At 44.3% G+C, this 21,796-nt stretch overlaps 2 protein-coding genes across 2 annotated transcripts in view; one reads left to right on the forward strand and one right to left on the reverse strand.

Moving 5' to 3' along the window:
- JPH3 (junctophilin 3) overlaps window positions 1–20,427 on the reverse strand; it is an 83,355-nt gene extending 62,928 nt beyond the window's left edge. Inside the window, exon 1 of the mRNA XM_083513631.1 lies at window positions 18,869–20,427. Within this exon, the coding sequence (XP_083369757.1) occupies window positions 18,869–19,250 (382 nt within the window). The 5' untranslated portion in view covers window positions 19,251–20,427. The remainder of the gene's footprint in view (window positions 1–18,868) is intronic.
- The window catches only part of LOC310711640 (farnesol dehydrogenase-like), a 241,642-nt gene that overhangs the window by 116,133 nt on the left and 103,713 nt on the right, over window positions 1–21,796 (forward strand). The gene's annotated exons all lie outside the window — the stretch shown is intronic.

Genomic DNA, 21,796 nt, shown 5'->3' on the forward strand with positions numbered 1-21,796 from the left:
TCTCGTGTTTTCTTCATTTCCCCAATCTTTCTCTGCTCCTCCCGTCAATTCTAGTTCTAACTTATGTTGTTGAAAATATTACTATCCTCCTCGGCTAATTGTCTGCTTATAATAATTTTTCATATAATCAATAAATAATACCCAGTCCTCCTTATATCTTTTTTCATTTTGGTTTCTTATTCTAGTGATCATGCCTGTTAATTCTGCATATTCTAACAATCTGAGATGCCACTCTTCTTTCATTGGTACCTTATCTATTTTCCATTTTTGTGCTAATAACACACATGTACCAGTTGCCACATACAGGAACAAATTTCTCTGGTTATTGGGGTTTTTTTGTAACTTCTGTTATGATTATCCTTGACAAAAAAGATTCTGGGGTTGTGGGAAATGTTCTTTTGAACATTTTTTTAAAGTTTGCCCTTTCTCCCATTCTGTCCCACTCTTCTCTCTCTCTAAAATGGCCTATCTAGTCCAGCATCCTAATCTCACAGTGGCCTACCAGATGCATGTGGGAAACCCGCAAGCAGGATCAGGAGCCCTCTTGGTTTCTAGCAACTGGTTTTCACAAGTGTTACTGTCTCCATCCATGAAGGCAGCGCATAGCCATCATAGCTATCAACCATCAATATCCCCGGTGGCGTAGCTAGCCGCTCGGGTGCCTGATGCAGGGGCGTGTCCAGCAGCCAGGGTGGGGCAATCTGTCCGTGGGGGCGGGGCAAGCTGCCTATGGGGGCGAGGCACACCTCTCCAACACATGGGGCCTCTCCGCCGCCTCCCCCCCAGCTGTAGGGCTGCTGAGGGAGAGGCAGTAGGCAGAGGCAAGACCCACACTGCTGTTTCAGGCAGCGCGGAACCTGCAGGCGCCTAAGCCACCATGTCACTCCTAATAAGTTTGGTGAGCCCATTTTTATTTTATTTTTAACTCATTTTGTCACACACACCCCATGATGACACCCGGGGCAAACTGTATCCCCCACACCCACTTCCCCTGCCATTGAATAGCCCTCCCCTCTATGAATTTGTCTAATCCTATTTCAGAGCCATTTAAGTTGGTGACCATCACTGCCTCCTGTGGGCACAAATTCCATGGAGTAACTATGTGCTGCATGAAGCACATCACTACCCTTCCTACAAGGACCTCAGAGCGGCTTTCTTTCACCTGTCCTGAATCTTCCAACATTCAGCTTCCTTGGATGTCCTCTAGGATTAGGAGAGAGGGAGAAACACCTTTCCCATGCATTGCATATTAACTTCTCTCTTCTCTTAAAGCCCAGAAATCTTAGCACGCACAAACCTACACCAGTGGTTCTCATCAGGCTGAAGGAGAGGGAGAGAAATTGGACCCTTCCCCATCGGATCTGCTGAAAGACCAGCAACTTTTGACTTTTGATCCTCTCCTTGAAACCTTTCTATTCCTGCCAGTCATTACATGTTAAAAAGAAATTGTTCCTGGCTTTCCTTTTCCCTTCCTCCCTCCCAATCCCTTTTCCTTTTGTATTGTGTATTTTAGACATGTAAGCCTGAAGGCAGGGACTGTCATATTGCTGACATCTGTAAGCTTCTCTGGGAGCCTCTTTTGGCCAAAGGGCAGGATAAGAATACTTTACATTCGCTGCCATCCCCAACCTGGTGCCTTCCAGGTATTTGGGGCTGCAACGCTCATCAGTCCTAAGGGTAGATGTTACAAATCTGCACAGTTTTTGCTATGCTATTCAGGACAATCCCAAGCCTGTAGAATCAGAAGAAAGTCGCATTGAATTCAATGGGGCTTATTCACAGTGGCGTTAGGACTGAAGCATTGGACAACTTTAAAAGAAGATCAGGCAACTACATGGAGAACATTAGTAGGCCTGTCAATGACTATGAGTTCTGAGGCTGAAATGGAAACTCCATGCCCAGGGGTAAGTGTACCACAATGCCAATAATGGGTGAAAACAACAACAAGGGAGGGCTGTTGCTGTCATTGCCTTCTCGTGAGCTTCCTGAAAACATCAAGCTTCCATTGTGGTGTAATGGTTGAGAGTGTTGAACTAGGACCCGGGAGACCACAGCTCAAGCCCCTACTTAGCCATGAAACTCTCTGGGTGACCTTAGGGCAGTCACTGGGCCTCTCAGCCTCACCTACCTCACAGGGTTGCTGTGAGGAACAGATGAGGAGGTGGAGAATCACATCTGCCACCTTGAACTCCTTGGAGGAAAGTCTAGACCAGATGAACCTTTAATCTGATCCATAGGAGCTCTTTTAAATTCCCTGCACACCAAAAAAAGTTCTCAGGTCTTTTTCCCAAGCAAGGCAGTTTGAATGGATGGGTAGCGGAAGCAAGTGAGCTCCAGGATCAGGTATGAATTCTTTGTGTGTATGTGGGAGGGAGGGAGATAGGGAGATATGGCTCCAGGGCCTATTAAATATTACTGTGGGAGAATATGAAAATGCAGCCTCCATAGGTTCGTCACTGTCTCCCCCACCCGCCCCCAGCACACACATAAAGACAGAGAAGGGTGACGGAGAGAGAACGAGACAGATAGGATTAATGGAGGATTTATAGGATTAGCGATGGGAAGTAGGGAAAGATTAGGGATTAGGATAAGGACCAAAAGGAGGAGGGTGAGGACTCAAAGATGAGGCTCATGAGTGTGTTAGTTGTATTGCTGGGCCCTCGGAAAATATATTCCCACTGACCCACAGCGATGAGCCTGGGGAGTCACAGTTCAGAAGGAAGCCTCATCGCTTGGAAAAAGCAGAAGGAGTTCCCACTGATGTGTCTTTCAGTAGGCAACCAATGAGGGGGAGCTTTACAAGGCATGTAGAAATTCAACAGGTGCACCATGACAGGGAAAATGTGCACCTGTTGAATCTCCATCAAGCAGCAGTTAAAAGCACACAGGAAAGAGAGAGAGAGAGAGATGTTGAGTGAGGTTTTTTTTTTAATAATGCCGACTGCACTGCAGACACAGAGAAAGCAACCCATATGGCTTTCAAAAACAGTGGGACATTTTGCTGAACTGGGAAGAGATTGAGTGAGTGCAGCCACATAACTTGGGCACTTTAGTATTGAACACCTTTGTGACAGAGGCTACACAGTTGATATTGCCACCATTATTCATGCTCTAGTGACCTCCAGTTTAGACTCCCGTGCATGGGGGTGCTCTTGGGGGAAATGTAGAAAATTGGCTTACTGCAACAGTGACAACACCAGAATGCTGATGGGAGATGGGTGTTGTTGTTTAAAAAAACAACAGCCATGCTGAGCTCTTCTTATGAGTAACTATTTCTGTTCTATTGCCACTGAAATAATGATGGGGAGAGACCACTTTCAAAGGCTCCATCCTTTGTTCTGGGGTGGTCAATTTAGTTGCTGTCCAGGGTTGCATTCCTTCGATGGTTATCTGTGGGGTGGGGGGCAGATGCCAGTGGTGAAAGGAGCCAGACAAAAGAGTGTTTGGGACTGACTAACCTGGAATAAAGATCACCTTGCATCACTTCTCATCCTGGTGACCTCACATTAAAATTCCCAAACCTATGCAGGCTTGATAAGAAGTGAGCCCCACTGCTTTTTTAAAAAAGTTGTTCTCAAAAAAAGTATATGGAAGATTGATTTATTTAGTACAACAGAGCTACTGTTCTAGAAAGCAAGTGAAAGTAATTCCTTTCTGACTTTAGTGTGCTAGGCATGGCAGAAACCTACCAGTTTCTTCTCAGACAGCTTTTCTCCAAGACAACCAGCAAAAGGTTTTTTTAAAAAAAGTTTACTTTCTTTAAATAAAATACTGCCCCATCTAATTGTTCTTAAAAACACAGAAGGAGGTGGAGAGGATTACACGTTAAAAATCCATGGTAAATAAAGGGGAAATGAGGAGGAGGCTAGGAATTCTGTTGGGATGGAAGAATAGAGCAGAGAACAGGAGGTGTGGGGGGGGGGCTGCATAACATGAGGCTGGTGTGTTGCTCACTTGTCCTATACCCAAATACAAATAAACATAGGAGGTGGGCTGCATGTTCTCTGTTCTCTGGCTCTGGAATAGGGCAGTGCAAGGGGAATAGCTCTGCTTCAGTCCACACTCATATGGCAGTGCAGAAATGGAAGGAAGAAAAAATGCAGGAAGCTTCTGCTGCTGGAAAACAAAGGAGCTGTGAAAACACTCGTTGCTTCACAGAGGTGAGGGTGCCTAGACAGCACACAAACCCTCCAAGTGTCCCTATTTTCCAGGGAAAGTCCCAGATATACAGAAGCCATCCCAGTTCCTTATTTGATCCCGGAATGTCCCACTTTTCCTTAGGATGTCCCTATTTTCATCAGAGAAATGTTGGAGGGTGGGGTGTCATTTGACTCCATTCCCACCCCCCGAGCCAAGGAGATAAGTAACTATATAATATTTAGAAGACATCTGAAGGCAGCTTATTTATTGTGTTTTTATATATGCTGGAAGATGCCCTGAGTGGCTGGGGCAACCCAGTCAGATAGGAGGGGTTTAAATAAATCGGATGTCCCTATTTTCATCAGATAAATGTTGGAGGGTATGTGCATATAACACTACAGGATTATATATAGCTCTCAACTCCACCTGCATCTCCCAGAGTAGCATCTTATCAAAACCTTATCAAAAATCTTATTAAGGTATGTGTTTGGGGGAGCATGTTGAGGGCGTATAAAATGTGGAGTGAGGGGAAAGGAAGCTATCTGTTTCTTTGTTCGGGGTTGTTATCCAATGTTAGTCCTGCTCAGAACAGACCTCTAGAAATTCATGTCCATGGCAAACATAGATCCATTACAGATAGGTAGCCGTGTTGGTCTGCCATAGTCAAAATAAAAAAATTCCTTCCAGTAGCACCTTAAAGACCAACTAAGTTAGTTCATTAATTTCAGTGGGTCTACTCTGAGTAAGACTTAGTTGGTTACCGCCCCCAGGCACTGGAAATAACTCACAGGAGGATTTAAACTTGTCTGCGTGCTGCCTTAATTAAAGCAACACATCACCCTGATTTTGAGTTAATAAAATTAATTAATGCATGCCAAACATGGACTTGGGTTAGGAATCCAGTTAACTGGATCTAATGAAGTTGAAATGTACAAGATAAATGCATAAACAAATTTTCCAGTTTGATTTAAACAAGTTGGCATGAATTGGAACTTAAGCTTCTTCGCTTGTATCCTTACACAGTGCTAATCTGACATTCAGATTTCATTTGATAGCCAGTATCTTGAACTAAGAGGATCATACAGGAAGGCAATAGGAAAGGTGTCTCTGTTGGAGACATTGGAGAATGGCTGCCAGTCAGAGTAGACTGTACTGAACTAGATGGATGGACAAATAAGTTTGACCTGGAATGGCAGTGTCCTTTTTTATTTCTTCTGAATTTGGATAAAATAGATTTAAATAGATACAATCACATTTGGGAGAGCGAATTTGCCTCTGCTTCAGCTTAGCTCCTCAGCTTCTGTTCCAGGTGACTATCATTTTGGCTGCTTATTTGGGTGGCTGATTTGGTTGGTAGGTTTTTCTTTTTAAAGAAGCCCATTGTTCTGGACTCTTTCCCTCCAGAGACTGAGTAATATTTCCTTCTTCCAGCCTGTGTGATTTAGCAACAGGCTTCTTTGGAAAATACCAATGATCAAGCAGAAGGCAGCAGAGCCGCAAAAGCCACCTCTGCCTGAAATGAGCAGGGGGAGAGGTAACAAGGCTATTAGAGAAGGAAGAAAGTGCTGTAAAGAAAGGCAGGCTGGCCGAGGGGGAATGCTTCTGCCGAAGACAAGTAACAAAAAAATCTCAGGATGCATTTGCAGAAGATGGAGTGGAAGAGAAGGAACTGACTCACTCAGAACATGAGAATGCAAGGATGCTGGGGCATGGCTGGGGGCGGGAAGGGGGGTGCCTGAAGCAGACAAGGCTACGAAGAAAATGGGAGGTGCTTTGGCTTGAATCTTTACCGAGCAGGAAAGGAAAGCGCGCACTGCACCACAGCTTCGACCTGGATTTCGATTTTTGAGTCTGGAAATATGCTGCATTGGCCTCCAACGGTGGATTTGGAATGCAGGATTCATTTCCATGCAAAGTGGCAGCGTTGGAGAATCTCAGGCATGTAATGCATTAAAACAGTAACAACACGGCATATTGCAGTGAGCTACCTGGCTGTTTCAAAGCAGAGGTGCTTAAAGATGGAAACAGCAGAAGCTCTTAAAGGTGCAGCAGGGCATCATTCGGTTCCAAAAGAGTCTTTGGTGTGCAGCTTTAACAAGCACAGCTATTCTTTCCCATTCCCCTTCATTTCCCCCCTTCCCTGCCCCCCGCAAAGGATGTGTAGAAACAGGTGCATATTTCAATAGCTCTGATGGTTGAGTGAGGGAGTGCGTTGCCTCTAAAAACATTAAAAGGTGCATCTTTAAAAGCAGCCACAAAAAACAGCACAGGCACACGGTTATGTGAGTCACTTGGCCACATTCAGTAGCATTTCCTGACAATCAGAGAACTACATTCCATCATCACCATTACAATGGATGTAGGCAGGGCCTGCAACATAATGGTGCAACATGGAATGCTCCTGTTCAAGGTTCTGGCCAGTAAGACCCTTCCCCAGGATACTCCATTCCATTCCCTCCCCCAGTTTTCAGCTTTTTCCCTTCAGCAGCCAGCCAGCATCCTGTGCCTACTGTGTATGACTAGGCCTTGGTGAGTTGTTTTGGGGGTTTTCTGTTTGCTTCCTTACATTTTTGTTTCTATTTTTTTCTTTTTGGTAGCTCTTTAATGCTTGCTGAAATCTCTCCTGTGTGTGTATGGTGCAGTTTTGGCTAAATAAGGATTGGCACTCACTCTGCAAAACATTGCTAATAGAGGGGATGGTGCTAGCAGAGGAGATGAAGGAGAGAAAAGCATTTTGCCCAACAAAAATTCTGCTGCTTGAATTTTGGGAAAATATAATATCCCCACCTCCAGTTGCAATATTTAATCTGTGATTAGAGAAAAGCCTAGTGAGGACCAAAGTTTAAAGGCAATGTCTGGCAGATCTCCTATGTGATACACTCCCAAGTAATTTCCTTCTTTCATTTTGTTTGTTTGTTGAACTCTTGGGCCCTCCGCCCGGTATTCTCCTGAGAGAAAAGGCTTGTTTTCACCAGTTTCCCAAAGGACAACTTCCTGTGATTTCAAGCCAGCACAAAGCAAAAACAATCATCCTTGCTTTTGATGTTACTATATCCTTACACACATTTCATAAATGAAGAAGAAAGGCTTTAAGACTTACTAGAGGTCCTTGTGAAGTTAATCATCACATCACAAGTTTTTACAACCTCTTGCCATATATTGTATATTTGTGTATTTCATTATCTGTACTTAACGCTTTCTTGAAACAGCACTGTGGGCTATGTCATTATTACACTAATTTTCTAGATAAGAAGCTGAGGCTGAGAAATCAGTAAATTGCCCTATGGCTAGCTGATGAGTTTCTGGCCCTTCTAGGATATGAACCAACATTCAGACTGGACAATGCAGGCAATCTTGTTCACAAAACAAAATTTAAATTGGACTTTCAGTTTGGAGTGAGAGTTTTTCCTCTGCCTGCCTCAGTATGCATTACCTTTCCGGATGCAAAACCCTCTCTAGTTCATATAGTTTTCTTGGGCATATTGGGAACAGTACTGCCTTCTCCCATTGGAGGGGCCTTCTCTGCATTCCGAATTACCTTTGGAAATTCCTAAGGCAGCTGGCAAAAGGCCTTAGTGGAATGGTATCTTTGAATCACCCCTCCCTCCATTTTTAAAAATGTTGCTTCTTTATTTGGCTTAAATGCCCAATTGTTTAACATTTTTGAAAGCTGCTTCAATAATTTCTTTTGGTTGAAAATAGCATATAGATATTTGAAACAAAATCTCTCTGTGTGTACAATGTTGCTCTCACAGTTTGCTCTAGAATAAACTTTACCACCAAGAGACAATGCTCCTCTATATTCTCAAGGCAAATTTCTGTCCCTCCTGCTTGACAGTTCGTGCGGATTCTCAATCTGTAACAAAATTGTTGCTCACAGCTAACATGAGCATATTAAACTCACTGTGAATATACTCCCTATTAAAGAACACTTGGAGGTTTTTAGTTTAAATTTGAAAATGTGAGTACAAGGGGACATGATAGCATACCCTCCAACATTTCTCCAATAAAAATAGGGACATCCCATTCCATAATGATAATTTTACTATTTATACCCCACACATCTTACTGGGTTGCCCTAGATGCTCTGGGCAGCTTCCAACATATACAGAAACATAATAAAACATAAAACATTAAAAAACTTCCCTATACAGGATTGCCTTCAGACAGCTTGGGGGTTGGATAACTCCATACCCTCCAACATCTCTCCAATGAAAAAGGGACATCCTAAGGAAAAGCGGGACATTCTGGAATCAAATCACAAACTGGGACAGCTTCTCTAAATCAGGGACATTGCTGGAAAACAGGAACACTTGGAGGGTCTGTGACAGAGGTGTATAAAATTATGCAGGATGGAGAGGAAGTGTAAAGAGAAAAGTTTTTTCTCCTTCTCTCATAAAACTGGAACTTGAGGCCATCCAATGAAGCTGTGTGTTGGAAGATTCAAGACAGGCAGACAAAAGTATTTCTTGAGGCATCAAATAGTTAAAATATGGATTTGGAATTAATTACCCTGAGATGCAATGATGACCACCAACTTGATGTTTTTTACAGGATTCAACACATTCTTGGGGGATAAGGTTACGAGTGGCCACTAGCAGGGATGGCTATGCTTGACTGCCACGGACGGAGACAGTATGGCTCTGGATGCCATTTGCTGGGAATCACTGTCGCACTCAGGGCCAGCTTTTGGGCTTCCCATTGGGGCATCTGATCGGCCACTGTGAAAACAGAATGCTGGACTTGATGGGCCTTTGGCCTGATTGACCAGCCAGACTCTTTTCATGTTCTCAAAGAGCAAGAAGAAATAGAATTAAATTACAAGAAGGTTGATTTAGGTGACCTGTCAGAAACTAGTTTTTTTCTGAGGGCTTTGATAAGAAGCTTAGGAGCAATGAACCTGCACCTCAATCACCCACCCACCCCCAAAGTAGCCAGCCAGTAAGTTCTGATGCCTCACCTCCTTTGGCTGAAAAGCTAGGAAGAAATCCTCCTGATGGACCCAGACCAGAGCTGGAGCCTCCCGTTGCTGACCCCTACTCCAGGGTGGAATATAAGGAAGAAACTCTCCAAATGTAAAGCACCGTTCAGCAATAGGCTGCCTTAAATAGCTTGTGGCATCTCTTTTCTCTGTCCAGAGAAAAGGTTTGGACAGGGAGCCTCTGTTGGAGGAGGCTTTAAAGCATGTGTGATGAACCTTTGGCTTTCTAGATGTTGCAGAACTACAAGTCCCATCATCCCTGTCCATTGGCCATGTTTGCTGGGGCCGGTGGGCATTTTAGTTCAGCAACACCTGGAAGGCCACAAATTCCCCACACCTGCTTTTTAAAAAAAAGCTACCATGGATTAAATGACACTTTGGGTGGCTTCTGATGCTCTGGAAATCAGGTGTTCCAAGAAGGATCTTCTCCATGGGGCACAAGGGGCTAATGTGGGGTGGGGTGGAGTAAAGTGCAGGAGATGTCTCTCTGCAACAGGCAGGCATCTCCATAGTGCTTCAGTAGCAGCAGAGGCAGAAGGAGCTGTATCTATGACAATATTCAGGCAGGTTGTAAAAGAGCCACTGAGCATCTGTCCCCAGGAGTTCCATGCCCCCCAGGTGAATGCCACTTCTGCTTGGACCAGCCTTGCACAAGAACAGTTGGTGGCAAGAGAGAAGGAGCTCTGCACTGTGCAACCTTAGACTGCCATTTATTCATAAATTATGTCTGTAGCCCTTTCCAGAGAATGGAGGCCTCTATCATTCTTCCATAACAACAACCCAGCATAGTAGGTTAGGCTGAGAAATGTTTACTTGCCAAGGCTTTATGGCTAGAAAAGGATCTTGGCCACTCACCTAAAAAGCACCCAGCATCAATGGCACCTGAATCAGCCCATTTCCCTGTCCTGATCCAAGCCTGATCCAAGAAACTTTGCTTCTGAGGGTAAGATCGGTGCCACAAAATTGTCTGATGCTCCAGCATGTATCATGCTAAACATTCCCAAATGCATTCAGCTGCCTTATTATTTATAATACGCTTCCTGCACAAAGTACAGCAGAATCTGGCTAATTCTCTCTCTCTCTTTCTCTTCACTAATCCTCAAACTCAATAATCCTCATCACAAACTCTGTGATCTCATCCCACTTCTCAGGCGAGTTAAGGCCCTTTCTCTCTTTATGCAATGTTCCATGGTACATTTACCACGACGCTGAGGTGAATTGTAAACAGCAAAACCAAGGCACTTAACAAAAACCAGCCGGTTGCTCAGATGCTTCACTATCAGGAAGAGAATCTGACAGGGAGAAATATGAGCAAGAAGGGCTGAAGAGGGTACTTGCCACACACCTCACATCCCAGGAAAAGAAACAATCCCTCACCATCATCTTGAGGGAAATCTTACTGGGCCCCACCAGACCGGTGTTTTATTTTGGTTGTATTCAGCAACATGTTCTTAAGACAAAAATGGTGCCTTAGTGGTGGATTTATTCTGCTTTACTTGTTGTTCTGCAATGCTTCCCCAAAGCTACCACCTCGTTGCTCTCCAGAGGGGCTATAGCACAAAAAAGCAGGGCAAAAATAAACTAGAACTTTTCTGGTATAAAAAGCTACATGATTTCAGCAGGTAATTACAGGATAGGCACTGATTGGAAATGAAGCAGTGTGATCACCCTGAAACATTTGCAAGTGTGAACAGTATAAAAAGCAGGATCATGTGTGACACTGCCCTTCCCCCACATAGCATTATAGCACAAATAATCAGGAATGTGTAATTTTAAAAAAGGTACTGGGTGGGTCCCATAATCACCATTTGACAGAATTCTAGTGATTATCTACACCAGCGTTCTGGGTCATGAAGTGCAGTTGAACTACAAAACCCATCATCCCCAGCCAGCTTAGCCAATGTTGAAGAATGCTAATTTACACCATAATCTGAACTGCACTATGTTGGTTCTATACCATTTTAATGCATTGTTTTCCTCAGGAAACCCTGCAAAATTGTAGCCTGGACACATGCAGTTGCCTTCTACAGAGTCAAGCCACTGGTCCAACTAACTCAGTATTGTTTACCCCAGGAATGGGCAAGCTGTGGCCCTGCAGATGCTGTTTGGACTCCATCCAACATGGTCAGAGGTCAGGAATGGTGGCTGTTGTGGTCCAACAATATCTGGAGGGGGCCACAACTTTTCCTATCCCTGGTCCATGCTGATTGACAGCAGCTCTCTGGGGTCTCAGGAGCAGATCTGTCCCATCTCTGCTATCTGACTACTTAACCAGAGATGCCACTGAGGATTGAATGAGGGACCTTCTGCATGCAAAGCAGGTGCTCTGCCACTGACCTGTGGCCCTTCTGTGCTTGGTGAGGGGGCCGACAGTTCTTTATTCTCTACAGAACAACAGCACAAGCGCCCCGTACATGTGGTAGCTCTGAGCTCACACACCAAAGTTCACATGGGGCTCTGGAATGGATGGGGGCAAGTATTTCATCATCAAATAGGTGCAGATGGGATGTGCACTTAGCCTAAGTTACAAACCCAGAGCACTCCAGTGGCCTGCACAGTGGGGGAAATAGCTACTGTGCCTCCGAAAAGAAACCCATCTGGAAAATGATGTGCTGTCCAGGAAAGTAAGCAAATGCTAAGGCCTTATAAGGAAAGAGAGTAAAATAAGAGAGAGGGGGGCATAATTACATGTTCTGCCACATTTTCCCTGCTGGATGAAGAGGTCTCTGCCAAGGTGTCCATTCTGTATAATTACACACAAACAAAAATCATCTATTTCTTGTGTTTTTCAGTTTTTGTTATGTTTCGTCCTGAGATATATATGTGGAAGGCAATAAATAAACAATGGCTGCAAAGAATAATAATTATATTCCTTTACCACCACTCCTGTCTCTCTACACACCCACAGAGCTGAGTTCAGTGTCTATTTCTATCACTGTGGTGAGGTGAAAACCCCATCTTATTTTCAGAACGAAACCTTGGCTACAGAACAAATCGTCCAAATTCTTGTAAATATGCCTTTTAGTGTGGGTACCAAATCTGGTGCAAATCAAGAGGGCAGGAGAATAAAATTCATTACATGTGGAAGGAGATGCTTCTTACCTCCAACTTGTTGTTTTTTCCTAACTAATCTGTTTGCATTACTGGAAGGTACGACTCAAAGTGGGGAGCTGGGGAAGTTCCATTAAAAAACTTCCCTGAAAAATGTGCTGGACCATGCCCCTAATGGGTTGGGATTGCTGAGCAACTGCTTTCAGCACATTCAGCTGGGCAGTTGTGTGATAAACTTGGAGAGTGGTTAGGGAGGTTTGGACATGCATTGTCTGCCACACAGGTTGAGGGCAGCATTTAAGGATTACTTGCATGTAAGAAAGAGCCACTGCAGATCAAACACCACAGAGCTTTCATAGGATGATGTACACCAGGCCTACATATACCTTGTGACCCAAACTGTGCCCACAGCCATTATGGAAGTCCAACAGGGACTCAATCAGCCTCCTGTTTTGTTGCCTGTGTGGGATTGCAGAAAAAACAGGGTGGCTCTGAAGCATCCTCCTCCTCCTCCCCCATCTGGCAACCAAGGTGGATGAAATTGGCTTGGTGGGTTACAAGTTGTGCATGTGAATCAGTAAACGAGTCTTTGACTCATGAAGTATCTTCAAATGGCAGTACCATTTCCCCCTCCACTTTATCAGAGTTAGATTCACACCATATGAATTGCCATCTGGATCTGTCCTTGGAGAAAACATTGGTTGCCGTATACCAAGCCCTGTAGCTCTGCAGTCTCCATTCATGACTTAATACTAGTCTGATATGCTTGCTGTTGTTCAGGGAAGGGCAGGGACCTCCAGGGCCAGGGAAGGATTGAGTTAACCCACAGGAGACAGGTGTCCGCCTGATGCACATACAGCATCTCCTCCTTCACAACGGCCATCTGGATGTGTCCTTGGAGAGTGCATTGGTTGCAATAAACCACAGAGGCTTGCAGACCACATTCATTTTAGGGTGCTGGGGCAAAGGGATTGAAATAAGTGGAAATTTTATGGCAGCAGGGCCCAGTTGATCCATGCCCATTCAGCTCAATTAGTACTCTCCAAGGTCCTGAAAAAGGAAGTGTTGATATGAGGAGGGGAAAGATTGAGAGTGTGTGCTTCTTTTGAGATTAGATTGCTAGAAATTAAAACTGGGGCTTTTTTGTTTTTTTAAAAAAGAATGTTCTTGATGATTGGCTAGGCTAATTTGAGTTGCTAACGTCAGCCTGACATAGTATTGCTTAGTTATTTCCAGGACTGGGATGCCTTTCTGGTATTGTTCAATTAGCTCTGCTTCAATTTCCAAATATAAAGCAACTAAAATAGAGATTGCTGGCATGTATGAAATGCTTGCAGGCTACACACACACACACACACACACACACACACACACACACACTCTTATATAGAGTGCAATTTTCAGTCCTAGAAACATGAAATGAGTACTCACTTTCCTCTCCTCCTTTAGCTCTCCTATCACTCTAATGTCCATTGCTTTGATTGCTGTGAAGGTTTGTACCCTGGAAAAGCAAGAATATGCTTCTTCTTTCTATGTGTGCATGGTTTGAGAGAGAAATGGCATTGCTAGAGATGTATAAAATCATGGGGCTGGAAGGGTTCGCAGGTCCGAACCCTTGCTCCAATACAGGGAAGCTTATGTATGTGGAGAGTCAGTTTGATAGTAGCAATGTGGCTGTGCGTAGGATGTATTTGACCCAGGATGCAAGTGCAGATATCCAGGATGCACAGCAAATACACAAATGTGATTACATGCAGGTGGCAACTTCAGCATGACATCGAGAAAAGTGGGCTTTGGAATGTTTGTGATCTGGGCCTCCAAGTGATACTGAAAACGAGATGTGTCTATGTGAAAGGTATTCACTGTGTGCTTCTGGGTATGAGCAATGCATCTGTGTGCTTGCAAGGCCTAGTATACCTTTCCTGTGCCTCTGAAGCATCTGCGCAACTGTGAGATATAATTGTGCAATCTATGGGTCTGTTTTTGACAAACATGTCTGAAACATGAAACAAATGCGGAGGCGTGAGCATCTGTGTGTGGGTATGTGTACAAAGGGTGAATATTATGTGTATGACAGCATTGAAGTGTGCGAGAGTGACAATGCGCATGTGCCTGAAGAACAGGAGATTGTGTGGGAGTTCCAAGAGCCTGATAACAGCAAAAGGAAACTGTGTATTGCTGCAACAGGAATGAGCACATGTTATAGGATGTTGGGGGGGGGGGGAGCATCAAAGGTAGAAAGAGGAATGTGCATCCAATAAGGCGGACAGCTGATGAAAACAGAAGTATTTGGACCCCTTGGATCCAAATTCAAGCTAAAATGTACTGTACGCATAGCAATGGTCATTTGTAAATAATGCTGAGCTCCTGTTGGCACCTTGATGCCCCTTTGTTGGTTTCTCCTATGCAAGAAAATGTAGACTCTTCAGATCAGATCTTTAATACACACCAGCTTTGCTTTGTCTAAACCTGTTAATAAAACTTGATCTGCTTACAATGCTGAAATTTATCTACAATTTAAAGAATAGAATTGTGGCAGATAGCAATGTTGACATCCCAGGAAATGATGAAGCTTAAGAAATCAGAAGGATTAAAGCAGCACATGAGCTTTAATTCCCAACAGCTACCTCTTTTTGTCATGACAAGCAGTCAGCCATTCCTTCCTAGTGTAATATTCTTGACTATACATACATCCAGATGCAATAATATCTGAATGCATGAGTTCATTAGGACTGATCGCCAGCCCAGTCCCCTTGAAGAACTCAGTTGGATTCCACTAAGGCCATTTGTTATCCTCAGGTGAACCAAGATTAAAAGACATATGAGACATGAGCCTGTTTTAGGGACATACTTTTATGTCTGTTTTGATTCTACACCAACAACTGCTGAGCTAATCATAGGTGCAAAGAAAATTGGACCACATACAAAGATCTGTTAACAGAAACAGAAAATAAATTGAGGATAAAAGATTTTGATGAAATAAAATTTCTCTTAACAGATTGGTTGCAATACCACCAATTAAATGACATATTCAGAAGTGATAAGGAGAGAGGCTTCGGGAAGGAATTCTCAGGGTCTGAAAATTGGATAAGCTACTGTTGGAATGGGAAACAAAAGATGAAGAGGTTAAAGATGTAATGATAAAATGGGCAAAAGACTTGGGACACAATATTCCATTTGAGTCATGGGAAAGGCTGTGGAAGGAGGATTTAAAATTTACTGCATGCAGTTCTTTAAAGGAAAATTATATGAAAATGATGTACCGTTGGTACCTAACCCCAGGTACGATTGCAAAGATGTATAAAAATTCCACCAATATATGTTGGAAATGTATAGATAATGTATAGATAATGAAGATACCTTTTTGCATATGTGGTGGAGGCATATGTAGAAGGGCAAAAGACTTCTGGGAAATAATTTACTATGAGTTAAAAAAAATGTTTAAGATAACCTTTTATTAAAAAAAACACCCAGAAGCCTTCTTGCTTGGAATAGTGGGGGTGGAGATACCAAAGAACTTAAAGAGACTGTTTATGTATGTTACCACGATCGCCAGAATGCTATTTACCCAAAAATGAAAAGAAAAAGGCACACTGGCAAAGGAAGAATGGATAATCAAGATGATAGACTATGCCGAAATGGCAAACCTTACCAATAGGATCAGTAAACAAGATGAGAAGAAATTCTTACAAGATTGGATAAAATTTATAGAATATGTTAAAGAACACTGTAAATATGTTAAAACATTAGCAGGGTTGTTGTAACATTTATGATGTGTTAAATATGGACAACATATTTATAATTAAGATTTGAAAATTGCAGAGAAAAAATAATGATATGCATAATGATGAATGATTGAATTTGGAAGCCAGGGGGAGGGGGAGGAAGTCAAACAAGTTGAATTTGGTGTATAATTGAATGTAAAAGTGTTGTTATTTTTTAAAAAATTCTTGGAAAATAAAAATATTGTTTTTTAAAAAAAATAATCATAGGTGCAAAATAAGGCTCTACATCAGGTGTAGGGAACCTTTGGCCCTCCAGATATTGCTTAACTATATCTCCTACCAGCCCCAACAAGCATGGCCAATGACTAGGGATGATGGGAGTTGCAGCAACATCTGAAGGGTCAAAAGTTCCCCACACTTGCCCTACAATTCTCTACCAAAGCTTTGCTGGGTAGGTTTCTGCTACCTGGACGGCATTTATTCCTAAACTAGTTTCACAAACATCATGAAGTCTGTTTCCCCCATCCTTTCAAGCTTTAGAGACAACATTAATTTAGCCACGACAGAAGATTTACATTTCTGTCCAATTCCTGGGTTATTCAAATTTATGTCCTATTCTGTGGACTCCATAGCCAGCCAGAATTCATTAGGAATTGTACTGCTGCAGCAAGATTCCATCGTGACCACCTGAGCTCTGGATAAAGGCATGGACAGGCCAGATGCCTTCTTTAAAAAACCATCCCTTGGGTTTTAAGAGACTTTTCAAGCTGGTCTTCAGTCTTGTCTTTATAGAAAACCATGTATTCAGAATAATCCCAGCTCTCCTTAGGGAATGATAAAGGTAGAGAAGCAGAGCAGGAAACATGTAGAATGTATCCATGCTCTTTCAAAATTCTGTGTTCAATCAAGAAAACCCTCAGCTCTAACCATTTCAAAGTAAGTTCGTAAGCACAGCACAGAGTGTTAAAACATATCAAAGTCCTCTTTCCTCATCCCCAACCTCCCACTGCCCCATTCCGCTATTACCCCAGTCAGAACAACAAACTTGTTTATAAAGAGTTGCATTTTGAAGCTTTGGATCTCTACTGCTTCTCCTCCTCCTCCCTGCCAGTCCAGACTTTCAAGGCTGAGGATAAAGGCCTTGGATGTTTTTCTTTCTTTCTCTATCTAAAATCTTTAAAACACTCTAAGCAACATGGGCTGGGGTGAGGGAGATCAAAGCTGTTTGGATACAGACACATAAGATGAAAACCAGAGGCCTCCCTTGTTGTTTCCATGGGGCTCTTGGAAGCTGGTTTGGCCCCTACTACCTAGGGGAGCTGGGACACTGTCAGTGAACAAGAGACCAAGTGATCCAGTCACTTGAGAGAAAGAAAGCTGTTTTCTCAGGATAAGACATCAGAACTAGATAATTTCTCTCTGTGTCTCTGCTAAATATTTATTTAGTATTTGTACCCATTCCCATTCACCCTGATACACCTGAAAGTGCCATCAGAGGTCAAAAACAGCTGTCCTCACCTGCCTCTGGGTTTCTCTGCATTAAGAGTGGGAAAGCTTTTCCTGTCCCTGGGCCACATTCCCTTCTGAGCAACGTTCTGGGAGCTGCAAGTCAGTGATGGACAGGGCCAGAGCAACAAATGTAAATGTACTTCTACACACATACACCTTTCTATGCTCTATACAGGCAGGCAAGTCGCAAATCAAGGACACATCCCAGCCACACAAAAGCACTCAATGAGGGTGTGAAGGAAGACCAGTGAGCAGGGTGGCCTGGGCAGAAAGGACATGACTAAAGAAGGAGTATGGCCTAGAGAGAGAGGCTTGGGCCCACATCTGGCCTCTGGGCCTGAGGGCCTCTACCCTTGCTGTACACAATCAAGCTGTGAAATCTCAATGTGGGAACACTCTATGAATTGCAGTCATTTTCCAGATAAGCTCTGGATGCATCAGGTTGAGCTTTATGTGTGGAGGGGGAATTATAAAAAACGATAGCAGCTTGCAATATGTTTTCATTATGGTGAGAATTTCAAAGTGCCTGCATTGAGAAGATCCAGCAGTGCATCTTGCTGCCTTGGTTATGTGTTTGTTTGTTTTTAAACCTAATCCACTTCAGAGTTGAAAGAACCTACAGGTTCAAGTGGTGGGTCTAGAGTCATGCCTTCAAGTCATGAAACAGTCCAATGATAGGACAGGCACGTGACCACCTCAGGTGGCAGATTATGGGCAACAATTAAGGATAGCAGACTGGCAGTGGCAGAGACACAAATCTGATCCAGGGGGCATAATTCACTGGGACATTCTGAACAACCCTCATGAAAATGAATGGAAGCCAAACGTCACTTCCTGGCAGACTGTGCCTCAGATTAATCCATGTAAAGGGGTCTCTCTTGGGTCATTTGCTCCAGATACCAAAAACCTGCATTTCCTGTTATGATGCTAACCAATTTCTTGACCCTGCCTTACTGTATTCCTCCTCATATACAACTTTGGATATAGTTTGGTTCCTCACAGCCATTGCTCTTAATTTTAAGCTCCCTTCCATACGCAAAAAATAAAATAAAAATGTTTCACAGTTCTCACCTCATTTATCCTTACAGCAACCCACAAGGTAAGCTTAGATGAAAGATAGTGACTAACCCACCACAGGGAGTTTCATAGCTGAGTAAGAATTTGAATGCCTTCCAGCCTTCTACCCCCCATTCTATCCAACAAACCAGCTTGCAAAAAAAGGCCTTCCCTTCATCAGGCAACAGAGCACAAGAAAAGAAACAGCCCTGGTTGCAAATGAACTTAGAGGGCTCCATTGGGAAGGGGCCCTGCCTGGGCGAGCTGCTTTTCTCTGTCTTACAGTAAGAACGAAGCTTTCAACTGGCAGGGCTTCCTAAAAGGATACACTACAACCTGGCAAAGAAATGGAAGGGTGATCCACTGGACAACACCAAGGAAAAGAAGGAGCAAATGGGCTACTTACCTCCATCCGAGTAGGTCTCTGTCCCATAACCATCCTGAAGACCATTGCTCCAGGTGCCTTCATATTTGGCCCCATTGCCTGTGCATTCACGTACTCCGTAGCGTCCCTTAAATCCATGAGTCCATTCGCCTTTGTACACCCACTTCCCTTTGCTCTCCACACCAATGCCGTGGCGCTTTCCCTGGGCCCAGGTGCCCTGGTAGGTGTTGCCACTCGGCCAGGTATAGACCCCCAGCACTTCAAAGCCGTGACTCCAGGAACCCGCATACTCTCCTTGACCCTTGGGGCCGGTGCATATTCCGTGGCCGTGAGCCTTGCCGTCCTCCCAGCCTCCACAATAGGACCCTCCATCGTCAAAATTAAACCTTCCCCCACTGGACATGCATGTAACTCAGTTTGAAAATTCTCAAAAAGGTGAAAAGAAAAAGAGAGAGAGGAGGAGGAGAAGCAGCCGCCAGGGGAGGGGAAAAAACCCCCAAACAACACCTTAAATAATGCACCAAATCCAAATAGCTGCTTGAGTCAATTTCTGCTGCTCACACTTTCTCAAGGGGGAGACTCATGGAACCTTGATCCTCTTGGCTTCCTGCTCTGGAGGCTGGATTGGAGCAAAAGAGGGAGAATAATATTGTCCAGAACAGCAAATCAGGCAGGTTTTGGTGCAAGCAAGTCTCCTTTAAAACCATCCGAGGCAAAACCCAGGGAAAGAAAGGATGCGGAGAAACAGGCCAAGTGCCAACATATAAGAAGAAGAATTCCTGGTTTTGCGGGAGGGGGGAGGATGCAACACGCAGGCGGCAGGAAGGGTCTCAAATCCCCCTCTGTGACCTCCACCTGCTGCTGTTTTGATGGAGAAATGGATCAGGCAGTCCAAGGCAGAGCAGCATCTTGGTGGTTATGTTTTTGCTGGAGAGACTCCTGAATCAGCAGCAATGCAGTGTCTGTGTCTGTCTCAATCTCACGCACACTCTCTTCCTCTCTCTCTCTCTCTCTCTCTCACACACACACTCACGCATACACACAAACACACACACACATACACACTCACAAACACACCTACACCTCACCCTACAAAAACAACTGTTCTCATTTTCTTCCTCCTCCCCCCCTCCCCACACCTCCCACCGCCACCCACAGCAAACCTCTCACTCCGTTAGATCTCGGCTTGTTTTTTGGAACGACTCCCACATTTTGCCTTCAAAGAGAGAGACAGGGAGAGATGCCCTTTTCGGAAGGGCTGGATTCTTTCAGCAGGGTGGCAGAAAAAGAAGGGATGGAGGAGGCGGAAGAGATTGAGGATGGAGGGAAAGAGGCGCCTCTCTCTCTTTCCTTTTTTGTATCTCCAGTCTGGGAGGGGCAGAGGTCTTCTTGCATCCTCCTCACCCTCTTCTTCTCATCTTCCTCAGTGGAGACCGATCTTGCTTATTAAGGGGAACAGACCCCCGGCTCAGCTTCTGCCTCTCTCGCTCTCTGTCTCAGCTCAAGCTCCTTAGATTTAAAGGTACAGGAACTGCGTAACACTCATCGCTCGCTCTCTCCTCGCCCCCCCCCCCCAGCAGATCTCTCTGTTCTCTTTCACTTCCTTAGAGACAGGAGGCTAAAAAACCTCCAGCAGGCCAGAAAGAGATAGCATCCAGAAAAAATGCATTTGGCAGGCTGCAATCTATCAGCCTAGGAAGAGGGTAAAGATTTCTCAGGGAAACCAAGTGGGAGCTCTTGCCTTCCATAATGATAGCCCAACACTAACCTGGCTTATTCATTCACAAGTGGCACTGATTTTGCTGGGAGACGCAAGAGGCTATGCTTAGGACCCCACTCCTCACTTAATTTTGTTGCTGGCAATACTTTCTTCTCCCATCCCCCTTCTTAAATAAGCCTAATTTCCTGACTTGAAAACAACAGCCAGGGGCATACCTAGGAGTTGTCCAGTTTGGCCCCTGCCAAAGACACATCGCCCCTTTGGCTTGGAGTGGCTAGGAGTCCGCTCGCCTGCCCATTCCCAGGGCCACTCCTCTCCTGCTCTGAACTGGCCAGGCAAGGTGCGCAAGCTCCTTTGGGTGCCTTGGAGGAGGGTACAAGGGACGGGTGGGCACTGATACAGCTCCTTGCCAAGGGCACAAGGGAGTCCAGGTATACCCCTGCATCAACAGCAAGAGCACTTATTTATTTACTAAAGAAAATTACATCCTTCCTGTCGTAAGGACATACCTGACCCATGTAGCCCAGCATCCTGTTCTCCCAGTCGCCAGCCAGATGCAAGAGCACTCAGCCCTCCTGCAGATTCCAGCAACTGTCTCCTCTGACCACTAGTAGCCATTGATAGCTGGCTCCTCCAAGAATTTCTTTAATCACATTTTAAATCCATTCCACTTGGTGGCCATCCACTTGGTTGTTGTGTGAGTCCAGGGAGGGCCCCAACAGCAAAAAGAAAACAAAAATAATAAAGTCAATCAGAAACCTCAAAACTAGCATGGCGGCAGACAGTTCTTTTCCTCTGCTCCTTTCTAAGACAACCCAAATGGCTCCAATTGGTTTCATACATCACACACCCTAATGCCAGTATGGAGCGGTACCTATTTATCTACTTGCACTTTGATGTGCTTTCAAACTGCTAGGTGGGCAGGAGCAGGGACCAAGCAACGGGAGCTCATTCCATTGTGAGGATTTGAACCGCCGACCTTCTGATCGGCAAGCCCTAGGCTTTGTGGTTTAGACCACAGCACCACCCGTGTCCCTCAAGGCATTGTATGCCAACACTAAAACCTTAAGTTGGGTTCAATAGCTTATAGTCAGCCAATGCAAACCTTTTTAGAATCAGTGTTATGTGGTCCCAAGAGGCTGAGACAGTTAACACTCTACAGGTGTATTTTCATCACCGGCAACCTCCAGACTGTCTTCCAGGGTGGACCCATGTAAGAGTGCAATACA

Source organism: Podarcis liolepis (assembly GCF_965112155.1).
Source record: "Podarcis liolepis genome assembly, chromosome: 7".
NCBI lineage: Eukaryota > Metazoa > Chordata > Lepidosauria > Squamata > Lacertidae > Podarcis > Podarcis liolepis.